A 22,196-nucleotide genomic window follows, 5' to 3' on the forward strand; every position below is an offset into this window, starting at 1 on the left:
AAAGTAGATATTTCCCTGAGAAGACTATACAAATCCAATAGCCAGACACGAACTGAGAGAAGAAAGACGATATAGATGATATAGAAGATATAGGGGAAGAACCAGAAAATATTCCCAATAAAAAGTAGATACAAGGAAAGCCCGCTGAAGATAAATATTGAGAGGAAAAGTCAATGGGAAATGGCCAGGAAAAGATCTCAAAAAGAGAGTTCGATTAAGGACAAGCAAGTGAAAGAAAGAGCCGCAGGAAGGAGCTAATGAAGGGACCCACTGAAGGAGCAAAAGGAGCTGAAGAAAGATCGCAGACAGGAACCAGTCAAAGACTAGAAACCAGAGATAGAGCCGCACAAAGATTGGGAGAAAGACTCGATGAAAGAGTAGGAGAGCGAGAGGAGAGTGGGCCCAAAACAAGTTGGCCAACAATGGATAATAATGACCATGATAATGATGATGGTCAAGAGCATGATACATTTCTTTTTTGGCGCAACGGCAAACAACTTCCACAAATCCATGGAAAACATAGAAAACAAATTAAACATCAGCTGGCCATCTCTTTTTCACCATCTCTCTCTCTCTCTCTCACTCACTCTTTCTCTCTTTCTGTCTGGCTGTGGAGTTTTCTCCACTCTCCACAAGAAAAACAACTTTCTCCTGCTCGCCTGGTCTCTGCCCTTAATGGGTTGAGATACAAATGTATCTGCATCTTTCAGATGCAGTCAGTCCCTGTTTTTTTTTTTGGGTCTCCTTTGCTATGTGAATGATTCATTGAATGAACTGGAATGACTCACAACAAAAAAAAAAAAAAACCATAATAATAATAATTATCACCCAACCGCCACCCCCACACCCACCCACACTCTTTTACGGTTTCAGTTTTGTGGATCGCCTATATGGGGTTCTCTCTTCCATTTCTATGGGGCCGGACCTCTTATCTTATCCATAGAATGCGCCCAACGTTTGTGCAAAAAAAAGGAAAGAAAAGAAAACACACAAAAACAAAGGCAAACCGATTTCGTTGAAAAAAACAAAAACAATCATAAACGCAGTTTTATCTTTATTAAAAAAAATATCAACTGGAATGAAATGGAATGCCAACCAAAAACCGATGTTTTTTCCTATAAATAATGTACATATGTGTATATAAAAAAAAAAAATGGAAAAGAAATGCTCGCAAAAGCACAAATAAACAGATCACAAGAGAAGGGAATTGAATTCAAAAAATTCTTATCAGCAAATTGCTGTCGCTTTTTGCGACTGTTTTTTTTCACAGAAGGAGAGAGAGAGAAAGAGAGGGATAGAGATGTAATCCATATAGTTTAGAGATTGTCTGTAAATCATGTGGGTTGATAATGGAGTAAAAAAACCCCAAATGAAATCTATTACGGGGATGTGCATCATTTGAAGACCTCTTGGAACCCACCATTTGGTTGAAATTTTGTGGATAAACCTACCATTACTTTTTTGGTAATTCTTAGTCGAAGAAAGAATTGAAGATTGATTCCCACATGGGTTCCATGAGTAAGGACAAGGTTCCTTTGACAAGACTCATAATTTAAATGGAAAAAATATGTGTGGAAAATCGTTTATCAATTAAGTTTGCCTTCACGCTCGTTGCTCCTGGAAATTGTTCCTGCCACTCGTGGCCCCCTTTTTCTGGGTCTCTGGATAACTCGATTCAAATTTATTCCGATCAAAAGCGCCTCTTGACGCCGATGACGATGTGGATGTGTTGATGGCTCCCCCGATGACATTTTGGCCACTCTCCTGGCAAGCGACTTTCTTCCGTCTCTCTCTCTCGCTCACGGTCTCGGTTTGACTTGACCAACGCTCGATGAAAGTCATAGCAGGGGGGGTGGGAGGGTGTGTAAGAGTGAGAGACGACCAGAGACTCGTTCCGGTTCGTGTCTGCTCGTGTCGGACATCCTTCTACCAATCAGAGAGCAGCTTGAACACTTCGTGTATCTCTGGCCGTGTCTTCGTCTTCGTTTTTGTCTACTTCGCTGTCCGTCTTCAGCCGTCGTCGTCGTCGTCGTCGTCGACGTCGTTGTTGTTGCATAATGACCAAAACCGACAAGTGTTGCCCGCAACAACTACAGGCAACAGAAAATGCAATAGCAAACACACAAAACGCAATGCACGCGAATGTAAAAGCATTTACAGCAGACACCAGGCAGCAACAACAATAGCAACAACAAGAACAACAAATGGAAGAGCACAGAGTAACAGAAAACAGCCGAAGTTTCTCTTTAGCGCTCTTTATGCTTCGGCTCTCTCTCTCTCAGCCAAGTCGGCTGTGTGGCTCGGCTCGGCTCGACTCGGCTCGCTTCGTTTCGTTTCGTATCGTTTCGTTTTGTCGCTCGCTTGGAGTGGCTACCGTTTGTTTCAGTGCTGCCCTACCTGTCGAATCGCTTACAACGCGTGAAACGCATTGGCGGAAACCGCGCGCGCGTTAGAAGAGGAAAAACACGCGTTTCAACGTCGTCGTCGTCGTCGGCGTTGTCGTTGTCGTTGTTGTTGTAGCCACAGCAGCCGCGAAACATCAGCAACGGCGTTAAATGTAAAGCTTTTCTGTTGTTGTTGTCGTGTGTTTGATTCTGTGTTTTGTTTTGTTATTTTTTTGCGCAGTGCGTTTGCTTGAGACAAAAACAAAAAGTGGCATTGCTCATACGCCCCGTCTCTGGCGCACACACACACACACACAGACAGACGGACAGCAGACACATAAAGTGCCTCAAAAAGCGACTAACACACATACACACACACACACACACACACATACATACATACGCGACGGAACCACATACGCGCGCGTTTTTTGTCGCTGGTGACGTGAAAAAAACAAAAATAAAAAAAATATACAAACAAAAACAAAAGCCAAAGAAAACGCAAAAATTCGCAATAAAATCACATTTTTTGTTTGCTTGTTTTTCTCTGTCTTGTTGTTGTTGTTTTTTTTGTGTCGAGAAAAGTGCGCCGAAGAGGAAAATGCATTGCTAAAAAAAAATCCCCACCAAAATAAATAACCAAATAAATAAATAATTAATGATTAAAATATCATAAATGTAAGCCACTCCACGTATGTACACACACGCAAGCAGAGATAGGGATAGATGTACATACATATATATAGAGATAGAAAAAGAGAGGGAGAGGGAGAGCAACAAGTTTGCGTGCCACAAAATTTCCATTCGGCAATTCGCTTGAATTTTTGATACCCCCTTCAGTGGATCCAAATAGAGAGGGGGGTATATTGGTTTCTATGAAACGGAATATCGTTATATTGAGATTCTAAACGAAGGATCTCTAAGAGCTGCACAAGATAAGCCACTTGGTTAAATTCATCGGATAGTGGGGGGTGGATAACTATCGACCAAAAAGAATAGCCCTTCTAGCAAGATTTCCTTCTTATTATTATGGGAAACCTGTTGAATCTCCCATCAACCCCGCAAAGGGTATCCACATAGTCAAATATATACATATTTCTATATGTATCGCTCATTTTAGACTTTTTTCGGCTGACTGTAATTGCAGTTTGTTGTCTTGTGTGTGAAACTTACTTGTAGTTGAAACCCCCCAATCCCCCTACCATATCTTGGACCAAAACAAGCCAGAAATTTGTTTATTTATAAAGGTATTAATGTTTTTGTTTGATCAGCGAATGGATTAAAGGTATTATAATTTCTCATTGCGTCTGGAATTGCGATTCGCGCTGCTGTTTTCGCATGAAATTTGTGAAATTTGCGACATCATTCGTAGCATGTTTATTCGAAGACGAAAGATATCATATTTCTGGAACGGTGGCGATATCGTAAAGGGGTTTTCCAGAACGAGAACGAGACCGAGAGTGTCGCTCACATTTCATTCGTAATCAACTGTTTGATTCCTATGAACATTTCCCAAGAATAATAATCAAGAACTGCCATTAAATATAGCCTTTTTTTCCAGACAAAGCTTCTGTTGAATTTAATTGTCGAAGAGGAACCAATTTTATACCAAAATAATGATGGAAATTTGTGCAAGATCTTTTAGAAAACTGTGAAAGGCACTCCTTGAAGAGTTTAAGCACCCAAAAAAGTTCGAATCAATGGTTATACTCCTCGCTTTTGATGAGAGTCTACAATATTCTATTAGAGATTTTTAAAAGATTTTATTTTTCGGGTACTGCGCCCATAAATCTTTGTTTTTCTGCAATATTGATATGTTTTTTTGGTGGCCTTTCGCTTATGGGTAATTTGTGCAGCGAATTAATCTCATGGAAGCCTTGTCTGTGAACTGTTGTTGCCGCTTAGCGGATGAGTGGCGGAACAGTTGGTATATCTACTTATGCAGATCCTTTCCTCCTCACACCACACCACACCACACCAGAAGTCCTTCGTAGTCCTTTGCCTTGTACTTGGTCTCCTACTCCTTGGTCTTGGTCTTTCGTTGGCCTTCTGTTCCTCTACTCTCCTACTGCTCTTGGTTTTCTCTGGGTCTTCTGTTCCTCTGTGCCTGTGGCTGTGTGTGTGTGTGTTTTTTTTTAGATCTCTAAGTACCGGTAGAAAAGTACGCTCCTTGATCCTGTTGTTCCTTTTGGAACTGTAATTCCTCTGCACTTTTTATACACATAGCATCTGCGCCGGGTGTTACCCAACAACAGCAGGAGAAGGAGAAGGAGCAGGAGAAGGAGAAGTAGGGGCAAGGGGCAACGGCTGAAAGACAGACGGCGACGGCGACGAAGACGGCCACGCCGTCGGCGGTTTCAATGTCAATAAGAAGCGGCGGCTGTTGCCAGTCACTCACACACACACACACACACACACACACGGACACTCTTTTATGGCTTGTGCACGCGCTCAGGACGTGCACAGGGACACGTAAGGACACGCACACGCATGCAAAGGGCCGCCGAAGGAAGCAACAGTTCGTCCTCATCCTTCGGCTGCTTGTTTATCCTTTTGCTGCTGCTGTTGTTGCTTGTCCCTTTCCTGCCTACCTGCTCTCCACTTTAGTTCTTCGTTTGCTCTCATTTCTCTGGTTCTTTACCGAAAGAGGGAGAGAGAGAAAGAGAGAAGTGGAAAATGTAGCGGCAGGCGAAGGGGTAGCAGATGATCTCATGACACACATTGCTTTCGGTTGATATCATCAACGTTAAGATCATCATTATTATACATATTATTACCAGAGTTACGAAGAGAGAGAGAGAGAGAGAGAGCACAGCAAAAGTATAAAGATATCCTCCATAAGCATAAAGGATATATTTGTAGATATTAATTATAAATATTCTATGGACTTTTTGCAAAACGATCTATGTATGTATGTATATTTTTTTTTTTAGATAAATTCCATGTTTATCTGGTGAAATATTCAATGTATTACATGTTTAAATACCTCCGTCTTTGAACTATCGTTTGGGATGTGAATATTACTCGAATTTGGTGTGGCTTGCGTTCCACTCTGATTTCATGAATACGGGAGATACTCCTCGAAAAAAAACCTAACTAAAAAATAGTAATTCCATACATAAATTCCTGTAAAAACCCAAATATTTGGCTCTTCGGAACTAGTTCATTGAAAATCGCAAAAATCCTTTGTTCCACTAGTGTCCTTTCACTTATGGGGAAAAGCAAAAGAAGTGAGAGTATCTCCTTGTCGCTTTTGAATGAGATTTTTTCCCTTTCTCTCTCTCTCTCATGTCAAAGTTTTCTTAAGGGTTTGTTGTCTTCGAACCCATCCCCTACCTTCCACACACTGTTGAAGGGCGAGAGAGAGAGAGAGAGAGAGAGGGACCTAGAGGGACCTAGAGGGACACGGGGAGTGGAGGAGGGGAACTTATTTAGATTGCGACGCACTTTGAAATGTCCTTGAGGGGGCATGGCATTTGTGTCTGTTGTGGCTCCGTTTTGGCACTGCCCCTAGGCCCCCCTTCTATGGGAACGGAGAATATTATGGTCCGAGAGACAAAAAATATGTATGTATATAAAAATTTGCATTTCTGCAGCACCGCGCACGGCCACCGAGCCACGATATTGGCAACGATTCAAGCAGTCGTTTTGTCTGAGTGGAGCGGAGTGGAGTGAGTGGCTGTGTGGATACGAATCGATTGGCAAACTACTCATAAATAAACATGAGTCTCTCTGTGGCGATCGTTAAACGAGCTGTTGCACGGTAGATAGGAGGGGGTGGGGGTAGCCTCTCCCTCTCCCGCCTTCCTCTGCTGCAGTGTCTAGGGGATCGACATAACTGTGGCAACAATATTCTGTAAATGCAATTAACTGTTGTTGCTGCGCAATTGAATGTCATACACTCAGACACCCAGACACCCAGACAGAATGAATGAATCGAAAGGAGGGACAGAGGGACAGAGGAGGAGCTGTGGCACACTTCCATACGGAGAGAGAGAGAGAGAGAAGGAGAGAATCTACTTTCTGTTCTTCGTTTTTTTTTTGGTCAATGTATCATCTTTGTTATGGGAACATTATTCATACAATTCAAACCACTTGATTGAACGTGCATGTGAGTGCATTCATTCATCAATTGTGTAATGCGAACCGCATTTTTGGTGGATTCTTGTTTGGTTTTGATGAGGGTCAATAAACTATTCACTTTCGAGTAGTGGAATGCATTATTCATATTCATTCACACTTTGTGTTGAATCAAGTTTTAGTTACTAAAGAAAATGTTTCTTTTAATTTCGATTGATTAATTCTATTTATTTATTTTTTATTATTATTTTAAATAAATTATACTTTCAATCGATTTCCAAAATTGATTGGTTTACAATTTCAACAACACATTCAATCGATATTCATTGTTAAATGGTTAATTGGTGGCTATGATAGAGGCTTGAGGCTGATATCGGTTTTAGCTGGCTTAATGCCTGATTTGATACTAGTTTCCAGGACCCTCCCCAGGACACTGTCCGAAGCATGAAGCCTGCCTTTGAATACGAGTATATACAATTCTTGTACGAAGCCTTCTCATACCCAAGTGATCGTTCAGAGAGAGAAACCACGGAGCCGCCATGGCTTCCACACTCTTTAAATAGAGAGACCTCAACTGGGTGTCCAGGAGGTTCGGCATCGTTTCCATAATATTCGAAAGCCTTTAAAAGCATTGGCCTTGGCCAAATGAACGTCACTTTCTTCCCTCAAACGCCACTAAGTTTAATGAAGATGTGGTTCCAACTGACAGATGGCTGTGGAAATTGGCGGGATATTAAAAAAGTCACGGACTTGCAGTCCGTTTTTAGCGATTGTTTGATCTGTCACTCACTTGGGAATACCGAAACTTCTAGGAAAATATGAGTTTCTTTCGATTTTCTGTGGAATATTCGTTGTCGTTTATCCTCTGATTTTATTTGATTTTTCTTTGACTTTGACTTTTGGTTTTTTTTGGTCTGTGCTTTTTCTTCTCTCAGTTCTTCTTCGTCTTTTTCCTCTGATTGTTCTTCTTCCCCTTGTTAGCCTTCTTCTTTTGCTCTCTATTCTTGTGCTTCTTCCGGCTCTTCTTCTTTCACTTCCCCAATCGCCTATTAATTTTCCGCCCACACACGGCTCACTGTCTTCCGCTCTGGTCTGTTGCTCTCCCTCTCTCTCTCTCTCTCTTTCCTTGCCTTTCTTATCGTTTACTTTTTGAGAGGGCGGTGGACGGCCGGCCGGGCTTTTCTTGTCGCCCGTCACCGTCTGCTGTGACCTTCGCATTGCAAAGCGTCGCCATCGCCATCGTCGTCGTCGTCGTCGTCAAGAGCTTCGCTTGTTATAAAAGTCCACGCTTTATCGCATACTACTAGTCGGTCGGTGTATGTACAAACGTAAACGTTCGTCGTATGTTAATTCCAGACCCCTTTCCCCTTTCCCGTTCCCGTTCCCCCCCCCCCAAGCCTGCCACAGCTGTAGGCCCCTGCAACGCTTCGAGCTACTCCCCCGCCACCGTCATCCGTCACCAATGATCCATTGAAATGCAATCATTCCAACCCACAAGGAATTCCACATTCGAATCTAGAGAGAGAGAAAGAGAAGAGACAGAGACAGAGACAGAGACAGAGAGTCTCTTACTTCTCTCTACATGATAGACTCTACCTTAGTCTCTCCATTTCCCAGTGGCTCTCACTAGCGTTCTCTATTCTATAGTTCTTTCTAGAAAACTATTCTATCCGTTGGCTTACTTCTCTCTCCCTCTTTCCCTGTGGCTCTGTGTCTATATCGTCTGACCCTTCGTATCGCTCTTCAGTCACTACTCCATCAATCGCTCCTTGGTCTCAGTATTGCTCCATCTGTCAGTCTAGCATTCCGTCATTCCCTCAGTCTTTCAGTCTATCCGTCTCTCAGTCTTTCAGTCTCTCCCTCGGTCAGTCTTTCAGTCTCTCCGTCTCTCAGTCTTTCAGCCTATCCGTCTCCCTGTCGTTGAGTTTTTCTGTCTCTTCTGTCGCTTAGTATATCATTCCCTTAGTCGCTTCGTAATTCAGTCATTCAGTCTCTCAGTCCCTCTGTCCCTCTGGCACTCACTCACTCACTCACTCACTCGGTCGTCCGTCACTCAGTGGGACACCACCACCACCAACACCAGAGACCGAGAGACCAGATACCGAGAGACCCCAAAAACCGGAAGTCATTCAAAATGTGGCTTTTGGTCGAAACATGTTTCAACTTCTCTACTCTTCATTTTGTTGTTGTTGTTGTTGTTGTTGTGCCCATTTTTATTTGTGTTTTTGTTTTGCCTTTGCTTTATTTGTATTTGTATTTGGATTTGGATTCCTCATTGATAGAAAGTCCATTGCGGATAACTCGCTTCAAGTGTGAATTCCATTGGTTTATCCACTCAAAAAAACTTCAAAATTATACGATCAAATATTAAACGGGGAGGAAATGCACTGTCAGAGAGAAATCTTTGCTTCAAGGGAGACAGAGTGACAGAGTGAAGAGAGAGAGAGAGCAAGAGAGAGAGAGAGTGGGTGAGCAAGGGTGAGCAAGGGAGAGCGGGTGGAAGTAAAATCCCCAAATTCCACAAGAAATCTTTTGGTTGTGGTAGTAATTTCCTTTTGTTCTTGTGCTCCACATCGAAAAAAGAATGATCTAAGATCTTCCAAGATTCGTTTTCGTCTGTGTCCTTTCGCTTAAAGGACATTTGGTACAGTGCCGTCGCTTAAGTACTTCGAGAGAAAGATACGCCTATCTAAATCAGATCTAATTGTATCTAGTATCTGCTAGATTCCTGGCTCTTCTCCTAGCTCCTCGGGCCTGGCTGCCCCTAATCTACTCCTCATCCAAATATGTAGGCGCATGTCTGTGTCTTCTGGCGCGACTTTGACACTTGCAATTCAAACAAACAAACAATCAACAGCTAAACCAACAACACAAGAACGGAACCTCCAAAACAAAAACAAAAACAAAAACAAAAACAGAAACCACAAAAATAGATTTCCAAAGGCTTCAGAGAATTCTCTGTTTTTTAGACCTAAAAAATACAATCCCATGTGGATTCTTTTCTTATTGCGGCTATTCGTTAATCTTTCTAAAGAAAAAAATTATAATTTTTGTTGTGGTAGAGAGAGGATAGTTGAACCTATTTAGTCAGCTGTTCCCAGCCCAAAGATAACGGAGTAGAACAGATTCGTGGCTTGTCTCACAGAAATCCCTCCGAATTGTTAGAGTCCTTTCGCTTAGGGGAAGTTTTTTCAACTGAAGGGAAGGTCAGTCGAAAGGCAACAAGAGGACCGTTGGAGCAAAAAAGATGATCAGATACTGCCGCTGAAAACTGCTTCGTTTATGGAATTTAATGTTCATCATTTCATTCGGAACAATCTTTTATCCATGAGAAGGTTAAGATCCATCCAAGATCCACAAAGATCCAAAGTGTGTGTTCCCAATACCCAAAATCGAAAACGTATCTTATGCCAGAACCATTTCCAAGATATGGAAAGGCGTTCCATACAATACTATAGGATTCCGCAGGGGAACAGAATCCGGTTCGCCGAGCGGTTTCCCTCCCACCAAACTCCGAATTCGCGAACTCGAATCTGAAACGATTTCGAATGTCTGAGTGAATCGCACGGAGGGCAACAGATCTGTCTCATTATGTGCCTGTGGGGTGTGCGGATTGTGGATTGCGGACTGTGTGGCAGAGACATTTCCAATTGGGTTTCATATGCAAATTTGCATATCAGATTTCATCTGTCGTTCCCCTCGATTTATCCGTGCCTCCGTACATTGTGTGTGTGTGTGTCTCTGGGTGTCTCTGGGTGTCTCTGGCTGTCTCTGGGCGTCTCTGGGTTATGCAAAAATGCTAATTGAAATGTGTTAATTTGATTGGCAGAGGTCTCCTTCGACACCGACAGCTAGCGACGCGATTTCTGAGCAAAGCGCGCGTTTTCTGGACGTCGCTCTTTTTTCGAGTTTCGAAAAGTTAAACGTAAAAACTAGGCAGCAAAGCTAATGAATAAATATCAAGTCGTAAAACAAACAAAAAGCAACAGAAACAACAACAAAAGAATATGGCAAAACGAGATAATAAAAAACGCGCGCACACACACACAGACAGACACCCAAAGTGGCGATAAAAAACGCGCGCACACGCATACAATATTTGCCAAAAACTAGCGCAAATGGAAAACCAACTTTAACTAAAATCAAAAAATACAAAAAAACAACCAAAAACTAAAAAAATAAATAAATAAAAAAAGAGAAGCTGGAAAAAACGCGCAAAAAACGCGAACTGGTGATATTTTGAAGCGATTTTTGACGCCGATAAACAGCCAAAGAGAGCAGGGGCTGAGAAGAGATTTGTGGGAGAGAGAAATAAACAGTAGGCAAAAGAGGGTCAGAGAGAGAGAGAGAGTGTGAGAGGTAGAGAAATAGTGTGTGAGAGAGAGAGAGAGAAGTGTGAGTATTTTGTTCATCTCATTTTTCTTCTTCGTCTTCTCTGAATCTCTCAATGTTTTCAACTACTATTCGTTGTTTCTGTTTTCTATACGTGTGTTGCTCGTTGCTGTTGTTGTAATTATCTAAATGTATTCATTCGCAAGTCATTCACTTTACTCATAAATGCACTTGTAAGCCATTCATTCTATACCATTCCATACCGCATTCCAAAAAGTGCATTCATTCTTGATTTGCAATGAATCTCTTGTTCGACTCATTGATTCAATTAACGAGACGAGTGCATTCACTGTACATATCATCCCTCTCTGTGGATTCTGTGTGCCTACTCGCATTTATTCACAAATTTCATTCATTCTCGTATATAAAACTCCTGTTCTTTGGTGATATTTTCTGTAGAGCATTTGGAAGAGCTGCCACTTTATTCACGTGTGTGTATTCATAGTTATAGTCATGAGCATGTTCATGCATTCATTCACATATACACTCAATATATTCATGAGTGTTTACAATTTATGATTCAAACCAAGCATTTCACATATCTTTTGGATGGATTCACATTCGTATCCACACCTTCTAGGTCTATATTCCACAAACGAGCGTACATTCGTGAGTGTACACCATATTCATGGTCCTGGGGTATAAGTGGGGACGTCACCCTCGGCATCGGGGAGCCCCCGAAACCTGAGACGAACCCAGGAAGTGCACAATGTGTCCGAGATCCCCCGACGCGACGCGACGCGACACGAGACGACACTCCACTCACAGATCCGCTGTGTACTCTAGAGTGAATAATGAACAAGGACACGCCCACTTGCTCCTGCATCGGGCCGGGATGAGGCAGCGTCAGCGGCAGCGGCAGCCGGCTGTTGTTGTTCCACTTTGCTGGCTCGTTCTCTCCTCTCGGCAGAGATCGGTGTTTGAATCCCAGAAAACGGAATTGTGTTGCACATGTCGATGCGGAACAGCTGACTCCTGGTGTGCCCCCAGCTCCTGCCACACTCTTTTGTGGCTTTTGTGGCAGGTGCCAAAACAAAACCACAAAATATTGTTTTCTCCGTTCCTCCGGTGGTTGTCTTTTGCTCTTACCTGTTGTTGCCTCTGTTTTTTTTTTTTTCGTTACCTGTTGTTGGCCATGGCTCTGGCTCTGGCTCTGGCTCTTGGCCTGTCCGTCAGAGCGTTGCGGGCAGGACGGGCAATTTAATTGAATTTTATTTCAGTTTTCTTGAGCGGCATTAGGGGTAACGCCCCTGTCTCTGTCTCTGTTCCTGCCCCTGCCCCTGCCCCTGCCCCATGACAGCCTGCTGTTTCCTTATCTTTTGCCGGCAATTTCAATATCATTTATGCGGCTGCTCTGCCTGCCACTTGCCACTCTTCATTCTTTTCTTTTCTTTTCTTTTTTTTGTTCAGCTGTTAGTTCCAAAAGTAAATTATGTATTTTGCATAATTACAATATTTGACTTTTACTCTTGGCTGCACGCCATTCAGTTCCGTCCTCCAGGAAAAACCACACAAAAGATGGACAGAAAAAGAGGAACCTTAGAGAAGATACCTGTGGATATACATATGTACTACGGATTGGATTGTTTTCGAAGGACGCGTATTATATTTGTACCAACTGTCGTATTATTACAATTTTTACGATCTAAAAATTGGAATTTTCAAATATTTGTAAAGTTTTTGCTCTTTAAAACCAGCTCTTATCAATGTATCGATCGATTTTGTTATCGTTAAAATACCAGCATCCCTTTGGGGCGAATTTTTCGCATGGAATGAGTCTGTTCGCTTATGGGAAATTTAAACAGCACATCAGTATGGCTTATAGGCTCCTCTGCTCGTCGGTTGCCTGTTGCTTATGGGAAATTTGTTTCATTTACCGGCGGCGGAGCCGAGGTTTCCTTTCGCTTATGGGAAGTGCCACAAAAGGCAGGCTAAGACTTAAGCTTAGGCATTAATTATAGTATTTGATGGCTTCGAAGATGATTCTTTCTCTTTGCGATAGCCTTAGCCTCGATTTTGTCTTGTCTGTCGATCCCTGCTCTCTCGGTATCTTGGGATCTTGGGATCTTGGGGCTCACAGTTCGTACAGCTAGTTAGGGGATGTAATCCGAACCATTTGGCATATAAATCTGTTTAGATTGGTCCTGTCTCCGCTGTCTCCTGCTGTTCACCTTTCACCTGCAATACATGTAGAAATATCTGTTTTAAGTGGAAGATAAATCGATGAAATAAGTATATGGATGCTATACTATCTCTTTGTTCGATGGATTCATAAATTCCTTGGCTTGTCTGTCGATTGGAGAAAGGTGAAAGTTGCTTCGTTTTATGTTGGTTTTTTGTTTTTGTTTTCTTTCGGTTTTATCGAGGAAAGCGCGAATCGGTATCTGGGGCTATTCAGGATTCCGGGTGTTTTTCTTATGTTCTTCTTATTCGGTTGCATGCCCCCCGATCGTTGCAGCACTAGCAGTAGCAGGTGCTGTGGTGGGCGTTTTGTCTTGGGGGCGTGGCACATGTTGCGTGCACTTAATGATGCGTAATTATTCACTTAGTTGGTTATGCCACAAAAATGATGATGACGATGACGATGACGATGACGTTGTGGGCCTGGCACCGGTCCCTTGATTGCAAGCGTTTCGTTTCCCCGCTAATTGCCCGAACCACGATCCCAAAAGATGCCGTGACGGGGGCAAGGGATACCAAGGGAGGCACTCTCTAGGAACGGCAAGGGGGCGGGGGGAAAGAGAGGGAGAGAGAGTGCCGTAAAAGGTGTCTCACATTCATGTGTGTGCCTTGTGGTGCCGCCCCAAAGTGTTTTGCTTTTATCACATTTTTGTGTAATTCTCACGTGATTCATAAGCGGGCGATTAGCGTTAACTAAGTGGTAAGAGCCAAGAAGGTAATAATGCTGTCGAAAAGACACGGATAGACAGAGGGAAACCCAATGAGGGAGAGAGAGAGAGAGAGAGACAGAGAGGAAGCAGGAAATGAAAAGGCAGAAAATGCTGGAAATCAACAAAGAAGAGTCGAAAATTGAGTAGAAACTAAATTGATTTATAGATTCGAAAAAGAGTTCGATAAATGATCGATAACGTATCGATAATTTTATCGCATTATCCTAAATTTGAACTGATTATACATCAAACATGCTCGTACCTGGAATTCCCATGACCTTTGATTTATAGAGAAAAGTCTGTTAAGATGAGACGTCACATTACGTACCGATCTGTTGACTGCCAGTCCCGATATTCTACTCGATAAACAATCACCGAACGGACCTGAGTTGAAGATCAAGATCAGCGAAATGAGAACGAAATGAGACTGTGTTCTAGTACTCCAAAGTATACGCTCAAATCGATGGCCTGACTTTGGAATAATAGTAATGCAAATATAAATATATAGGCGACATCTAGCCAACCGACCGAGGAGCACTGCCGCATGTCGCTCCGAGACCAAGCTCTCTCTAGTCTCAAGAATTTATTTCTTCATAAATAAAGTTCATTGGATGTCATCGTTTCAGGGCGGACATCTTTCCGCGGGTTGGTTGGAAATGCCAGAATCCCGACAGGAAAGAGACAGACTGTTTTCAGCGTATTTACGGCTTCGTCCGACCCTACTCTACCCACTCCTCCTTTATGCCTTTGACTCTATACCTGATGCCGTTTTGCACTGGCTTTTTGTTGAGTGACAAACGCAGAATGACAGACAGGCAGACACAAGGGAGGGCATGCTCTCCCACTCGAAGCATTCAACTACTCTCTCTCCCTCTCCCTCTCTCTTTCTCTGTTTATCTATGTGTGTGTGTGTGTGTAGGTCAAGTGCAACCATTGACGAATTGTCGCCGGCTCAAATCGTGTTGTTCTCGTTTGTGTTTATTTTACACAATTTCGTATTGCATTTGACAGGCGATTGACATAAAAAAAGTACAAACGTATCCACACAAAGATACATCATATGTACACGTGCAACCCGAACAACACGAAGAGCTGCACGTGCCATGGCACTCGCTAGCATTCACACGGACACCCACAAGTCTCTCGCTCGTTTGCTCTCCAGCATTCTCTCATCTGGAAAATGGACTCCATTTACCAAAGGTTTCCGGCATTCGTGTTCTTTGGACACGGTTTTTTTTTGTTTTTTTGAGATTACGAAGGTCTCCGACCTGTCGCCTATGACCGGAATTCCGAATATACGCATTTCTAAAACAATTTATCTGTTGCCTTGTGGGTCTTGTCGTTGGAGCGTTCTCTAGGAATGCATCCTAGGAAGTAACCTTGTCTGATTACACTATTTCTATGTCTTTCTCGCTTGCTCTCTCTCACTCTCTCTCTCTCTCTCCACCTCCCAGAGCATCATCGAAATTGCTCGACTGTTCTTCTATAAAGAAGACTGGGCACCCGTTTCCATTCTCCTTAAGATTGAATAGCGTTCCGATCCCTCTCCCAGAGAAGTAAACTCCCGTTCCATTCCATTCCGTTCCCTTCCTTCCACCTGGAAGAAGAACAAACGCCATTTATCCGCTTGTCATAATCATTATCCAAATCATTATCGTCTTCCATGGCCCTCTTTGCCTCTTCCACGAATCATGCTTGTGTGACGTCACTGCCAGAAAGTGCTACGTGCCGATGCCGAAGCCTCTGTCGCTGTCGCCGTCGCTGTCGCTGGCGAAGTTGCCGTTGCCGTTGGCTTCTCAGTCACCATTGGCGTCGAATTTCACACGCTGAAACTTCGTTGGTATCGTTTTTGTTGGTGGCTTCGTTTCGTTTGTTGTCGTTTGGCTTTTCGGCTTCTCGATTCTTCCGAACGTACGCACGCACTCGGTCCGAGAGCAGGCGACGACAGGCAGACAATTAGGGAATGAGAGAGTGAGTGGCCGTGGGAGGGGGAGGAGGACGAGTGTGTATAGGAAGTGGGAGAGGTTTATGGTTTGCGTGGGAGTGTGAGGGAGAATGCGGTAGTGCAAGGTATCTCTAACCGAAGGTACCGCCTGTATTGTATCTCTCTCTCGGCCTCTCTTCCATCCACCCAAAAGTGAATGGGTGCCTTACCTTCTATTTAATTTACCTTGGCATGTGACAGAGCTTTCTGTCGTGGGGTGGGGGACTGTGAGTGAGAGTGTGAAAAGGACTTTAAGTGGGACTGCGGTGAGTGAAAGAGAGAGGGAGCATGTGTGCCCATGACTTAAACAGCTGTTCCTTGCGGTTTCTGCTACCCCTCCAGCCCACCCCCCCCTGACTAGGTGTCGCCCCCAGGCGACGATTTGTGCTACTGGCTGCTACCTCTGTGATATGTCAATTCTTAGACACTACGCCCCGTGCGACCCCCCGTTGACAGGACACTTCCATTCTTCTTGCACCTGCATACGATTATGCACCCGCTGAACACCAGCCCCGCCCCCGCCCCCGCCACCTTTGATTTGCAAATAACGGAGAAAATAAAAGGAGAACAACAGAAAATAATAAATTCGTGCCAGTTTTAAAAATGCAAAAAAAAATAATGAATTAAATAAAATAAAAACTTAAGGGATTTGTGAGGAAATCGAAAAACCCAATGCAAGCGGAAAAAAAAGAAAATTGCTGAAAAAACAACCATGTTTCAAAATTCGCGCGAAAAAATCCAACGAAAATCGCTCCAAAAATCGTCCTGAAAAGTCGACTCAAATCGCGCGTTTTATAGAAAAAAGGTGTTCCGAGAAACGCATCAAATCGTGCACTAACGGAAGTGTGTGAGTGTGTGTGTTGATGTGTGTGTGCTAAATGGATTTCTTGTGTCTTTCAGCTATTGAAATGCGGAAACTTTTGTAAAAAACTTTTGAAAAATATACAAAAATCAACAAAAAAAAAAAATAGCTAAAAAAAAAACCCAGGAAAAAGGAAAAGCAAATGGAAAACGAATGAAAAGGGAAAAATAGAGAGAGAGAGAGAAAGAAAGAACATTAAATTAAAAAAAGAAAGAAAAAAAACATAAACTGTTGCCTTAACAATGAAACTTCCTTGTTGACATATATGCATACATATACAAGATACAAATACATATATACATATACTATATACAAAGTACATATACATACAGACAGTATACCCTATATACAAGAATATTATTATATATACAAAGGCCTATATACAAGAAGCAAAAGCAAATAATTATACAACAAGCAAGAAACAAAGAAGGAATCAAACATAAAGCAATAGAAGTAGTTTTAAGAAGAACCATAACAAATATATATACATCTATATATGTATATATATATTTTGTATACGACACCAAAAAATACAATTAAACAAAAGAAAAACGGAAGCGAAAGCGAAAGCGAAAGGAAGGAAGGAAGGCAGGAAGGAACAAGCTGGAAAAGAGTCTTAAGAGGTCGGTCCAAAAATGCGCCTAAAAGAGACAACAAAAAAGCCAGCAACAGTCGCAACTGCAACAACAGCAGCAGCACCGCTGCCACTGGGACTGTCCCTCTCTGGAGATTTCCTCAAAACGCTTCACATTGCAACGCCGCAGCAGCAACACTACCAGCATCAGCAGCACTTGCAACATTCACAGAGGCCGCATTATCTGCAGCTGCAACTGCAACAGCAGCATCAGCACCAGCAACAGCACCAGCGCTGCTCCAGCGTGGGCAGCACCAGCAGCAGCGGCACCTGTGAAACAGAACGCTCCAACCTTTCGTCGGCCTCCTCTTCCTCCTCGCTGTCGCCGGCAGCTTCTGTCTTTGCCATGATGCAGGGTCCGGCCGAAGGAGCTGCAGCCGGAACTGGAACGGGGGGAATGGGAGCGGGAGGAATGGGAGCGGGAGGAACTGGAACTGGACCTGGACTTGGACCTGGACCTGGACCTGGACAGGGGCCACAGGAAGATGCAACAGCGGCCGCTGTTTTGGCCGCCAACATAGCCGAATCGTTCACATTTCTGCAACAGCATGCGGCGCATCATTTTCGCGACATTTTGTATGCGGCCCACATGCTGGGAAGAGGTAAAACATTCAGCGGGGAGCTGCTTTGGAGTGGTGGAAAAAGGGGGTTGGGGAGAGGAAGAGGGGTGCCTGAAACCCCTCCCCCAAGGGGCAGACCAGGGAGGGAAACTGGGGGATTGTTGCACGACCAGCTGCTGGCTGGATGGAGCCGCTTAACTGGTTTTTTTTTTTTTTTTTGCTTTTGGTTTGGGTCTTTTTTTGTTTTGTTTGTTTTTTTCTTTTATTTTTTTTATTTTTGGCCTGGCCAACTTTCACTTTATGCATTGTTGCCACATTTCACAATTGCAATTGCACCTCTGCTTCGACTTGCACCACAGATCCACCACAATCTGCCACAGATGATGCTCTAACCAGATTCCTTTCCGTTCCTCCGCTTCTTTCAGGCTACTATCAGCCGGCTGGACCGCTGATCTCGCCCCATGTGATTGCCGGCGGACCACCGCCACCACCGTCGCAGCAACAGCAACAGCAGCAGCAGCAGCAGCAGCAGCATCTGCTTCAGCAGCAGTCGCTTAAGAAGCTGCAGGAAGAGGAGTCGGGCTCCGGCTCACCCACGCAGCTGCAGCAATTGCAGTTGCAGCAGCAGCAGGCAGCTGAGGCAGCTGAGCAAGCAGCAGCGGCAGCAGCAGCAGCAGCGGCGGCAGCAGCAGCAGCAGCGGCATCCCAGTCGCAGCATCAGCCGCCACACCAGCCACAGCCACAACATCTCCTGCAACACCAGCATCAGCAGCAGCAGCAGCAGCAACCACCGCAACCTCAGCCGTATCCGGCCAGTGCCGTGGCAGCCGCTGCCGCAGCGGCTGCCGGCCATCCGGGCGTGCCGTATTCCCGCTCAATGCACGCGGCCCAGATGCACTATACGACGGCCTATCCGCCAAACTACTATTCGCCGTATCCGGGCGAGGTCATGTGCTACTCGCCGCCCGCCTATCAGCCCTACTTTACCAGCAAGGTCTACCAAACGGGACCGCCGCCGCCGGGCCACCATCCCGGAGTTCATCAGCCGCCACCGCCGCCAGGCGCCTATCGCCGCTATCCGTACTACCAGCACGCCGGACCACCGCATCCGCCAACGCACCCGGAGCTGTACGAGCAGCAGCAGCAGCCGCCGCCACCGGCTCAAGCAGCCTCCCAAGCGACCAGTCCGCAGCAGCAGCAGCAACAGCAACAGCAGCAGCAGCAGGGCACATCTGTGGGAGGAGTGGGAGTGGGTCCGGCAGGGAGTCAACTGGTGCCCGCGCATCACCACCACCAGCAGCAGCATCAGCAGCAGCAGCAACAACATCAGCAGCAACAACAACAGCTGCAACAGCAACAGTTGCAGCAGCAACAGTTGCAACAGCCGCAGGCTCACCAGCCGCCACACCTGGAGCACTATCCGGGGCCCCCGAGCTATTACGCCGGTTACAGTCCGGGAGGAGCAGGGAGTGCCGCCGGACAGTGCTATACACGCGGCCTCCAGGGACCGTATATGGGTAAGGAAAAGTATGGTTCATAGGCAGAGTCCCAGTCCCAGGAGAACATCCTTCCGTTGAGGTCCTTTCTAATATGTGTGTTCTCCTCCTTTTGCAGAGTATCCGCCGCAGTGTCCGTGTCCAATGCAACAATCGTGTCCAAAAAACGTCCATACTGGGCCTCATATTGGTAGCAACATCAGCAGCAACAACATCAGCCAACAGAACAACAGCAACAGCAACAGCAGAAGCAGCAACAGCAACAACAGCAGCAGTAGCAGCGACAGCAAGACAGCCAGCAGCAGCAGCTGCAACACTATGTTGCAGGGTTCTATGAACAGCAGCAGCAGCAGCAGCAGCAGCCCGAGCCCCGCTGCCACAACAGCAGCAGCGACAGCAACATCGTTGAATACCAGTAGAGGCCCAGTGAAAAATGCCACCAAAAACAACATGAACAACAACAGCAGCAACAACAGCAGTAGCAGTAGCAGCAAAAGCTACACCTGCAACAGCAACAGCAACAGCAACACTGAGGCATTAGCAACAAACACGCGTGCAACAGCAGCAACAAACACGGAGGAGACCAACACAGCGGAGATGCGTGCCACAGCAGCCACCAACACAGTGGAGATGCGTGCAACAGCAGCAACCAACACGGAGGAGATGCGTGCCACAGCAGAGAGCACACGTGCCACAGCCGCAACAAACACAGAAACGCAGACGGCAACAGCCGTGGCCGTTGCCACAGCGACGACCAACAATATGGGAACGCAATGCCAGATGCTGGTCAAGACGGAGCTGAAGAGCGACCCCTCGCATCCCCAGGTGGCGCAGAAGATGCAGTACGAGGCGCATGTGATGCCACCGCCCACGCCGCCCGAAAGCTACTGTGCCAGCGATGACAAGTTGCTGGAGGACCAGGACCAGGAGGCGGAAATGGAGCTGGTTCTGGGTATGGGAATGGGAATGGGCATGGGCATGGGAATGGGAATGGACCTGGGGCTGACCCTGGAGAAAGGTCACAGTCACAGGGAACAGCTCATTGAGGCGTATGATCTGACCTCAAGCACACCACCGCCGCCATCGCTTCAATCAGCAGGAACAGGAGAAGCAGGACCAGCAGCAGCAGCGGCAGCCGGAGGTGCAGGAGCAGGAGTTGGTGGAGTGCAGCGAAAGGCGAGGATTGGCAAGAGTATGGCCAGAGAGATGGTGTTTGCAGCACAGCAGCAGCAGAAGCAGCAGCAGCAGCAGCAGGAGCAACCGAAGCAGCAGGAGCACCAGCAACAGCAGCAACAGCAGGAGCAGGAGGAGAAGAAACAGCAGCTGGATTTAGAGCAGGAGAAGCATTCAGGAGCGGTAGCGGGGGCGGGAGCAGGAGCAGAACCAGAGTTGCCTTTTGTACTTAAAGCTGAAATCAAAGCAGAGACCAAAATCAAAATCGAGCAGGATGACGGACGTCTGGCTAGCAGCACACCACATATCAGCCAATTGCCGGATCTGAAGCCCACAATCAAAACGGAGCCAGAGGCGGAATCCGAACCGGAACCGGAACCGGAACCCGAAACACAACCAGAATTAGAAGTACCAGAAGAAGCAGAGGCCCCAGCACCCAGCAAGCAGCGCATCAATCTGCTTGCCTCGTCCTCATCCGCGGCCTCCGCGTCTGCCTCAGGCAAACCCCCGAAGACGCACCACAGCTACAAGAGCCTGATAAAGCAGGCCGAACCGCGCAATTATTTGTGTCCGGGCCGAACGTTTGTGCGGCGGCTCGGCCGAGCACCAGCCAAGTATGCCAAGAGGCGTCAATTGCTGCTCGCCCAGCGCCAGCAGCAGAGGATCCGGGCCCAGAAGCGCGAGAAGCTGAAGCAGCAGCGCCAAGAGCGGCAGCAGCAGAGCGAGGCAGAAGCAGCTGCAACAGCAGAAGATGCAGCAGGGGAAGCAGCAGTGGCAGCAGCAGCTGCAGCAGCAGGCTTCTCCGGCCAGGAGGAACTCAAAAATCTAACCAGTGGCAGTGTCTCATCGCCCAAACGGGCACGTCCACGGAAGCAGGAGATTGCCGCCCTCCATCTGCTGGAGGGCCTGGACACGTCGCACAGTCGGGGGTATTTCAGTGATCCCGAGCTGAACAGCTGTCGCAGTCAAGTGCAGGTCCAGGGGAATGTGGGGAGTGGCGGTATCTATGCCGCGCCCTCACCTTTGTTGACAGCCCATGCAGCACTCCAGCCGGCGGCTGAGAAGCGCTCCAAGTCGGAAACCAAGAAGCCGCTGCCGACATCCACAGAGCAGCCCCCGGCAAAGAAGTCGAGAAAACAGGGCAACGGCAAGGCAAAAGCGAAGGGCAAAAAGGTGACAGCAGCAGCAGCGGAAGACGGAGGAGCTGGAGCAGGAGCAGCCTCAGCGGAGGAGAGTGCAACAGCAGCCACAACCTCAACAGCGGCCGCGGGAGCATCGTCAGCGTCAGCGTCAGCGCCTCCTCCATCGACAGAGACAAATAACAATGAGTACCAGACAGCGGATTTGCAGGCTCAAAAGCTGGAGCAGCAGCTGCAACATTCCGAGGAGCAACACAAGTTCCTGGTGCCGACAGCAGCAGCAGCAACAGCAGCCACTGTTGCCCCCTCAGTAATGCCCACAGCTACGCCCGCGTCTACATCTGGATCTACGTCACGCCAAAGCCAACACACGACGCACACGAAGCGCGCGCGATCCCGCTGCAAATTTGGCAACCGCAAGCGCCAGAAGCATCGTCCGGGGGGAGTTAGCTACGAGCTGGACGAGACACAGCCCCCAGCGACGAAGGCGAATGTGGTGCCCAAGTGGAACAACGGCTGGATGTGGGCGGGCAAGGCCTTCCAGGGAGCAGTATTTCTTAATGTAAGTCACACACGTGTATCACTCAATCCTATTTGAAAT

General features: G+C 46.2%; 1 protein-coding gene across 2 annotated transcripts in view; it reads left to right on the forward strand.

Moving 5' to 3' along the window:
- LOC6597318 (AF4/FMR2 family member 4) overlaps positions 1–22,196 on the forward strand; it is a 42,794-nt gene that overhangs the window by 18,189 nt on the left and 2,409 nt on the right. Inside the window, exons 1-5 of one of the 2 annotated variants that reach the window (XM_026990797.1) lie at positions 17,154–17,829; positions 18,213–19,101; positions 19,192–19,304; positions 19,402–20,551; positions 20,642–22,157. In XM_026990797.1, coding sequence (XP_026846598.1) covers positions 17,229–17,829; positions 18,213–19,101; positions 19,192–19,304; positions 19,402–20,551; positions 20,642–22,157 — 4,269 coding nt within the window. In that variant the 5' untranslated portion in view covers positions 17,154–17,228. Of the gene's footprint in view, positions 1–17,153; positions 17,830–18,212; positions 19,102–19,191; positions 19,305–19,401; positions 20,552–20,641; positions 22,158–22,196 lie in introns of those variants that run through there. The other variant, XM_026990796.1, reaches the window with a different exon arrangement.

This window comes from Drosophila persimilis, unplaced genomic scaffold, assembly GCF_003286085.1.
Source record: "Drosophila persimilis strain 14011-0111.01,24,50 unplaced genomic scaffold, DperRS2 tig00000606-arrow-arrow-pilon, whole genome shotgun sequence".
In the NCBI taxonomy this organism is placed as follows: Eukaryota; Metazoa; Arthropoda; class Insecta; order Diptera; family Drosophilidae; genus Drosophila; species Drosophila persimilis.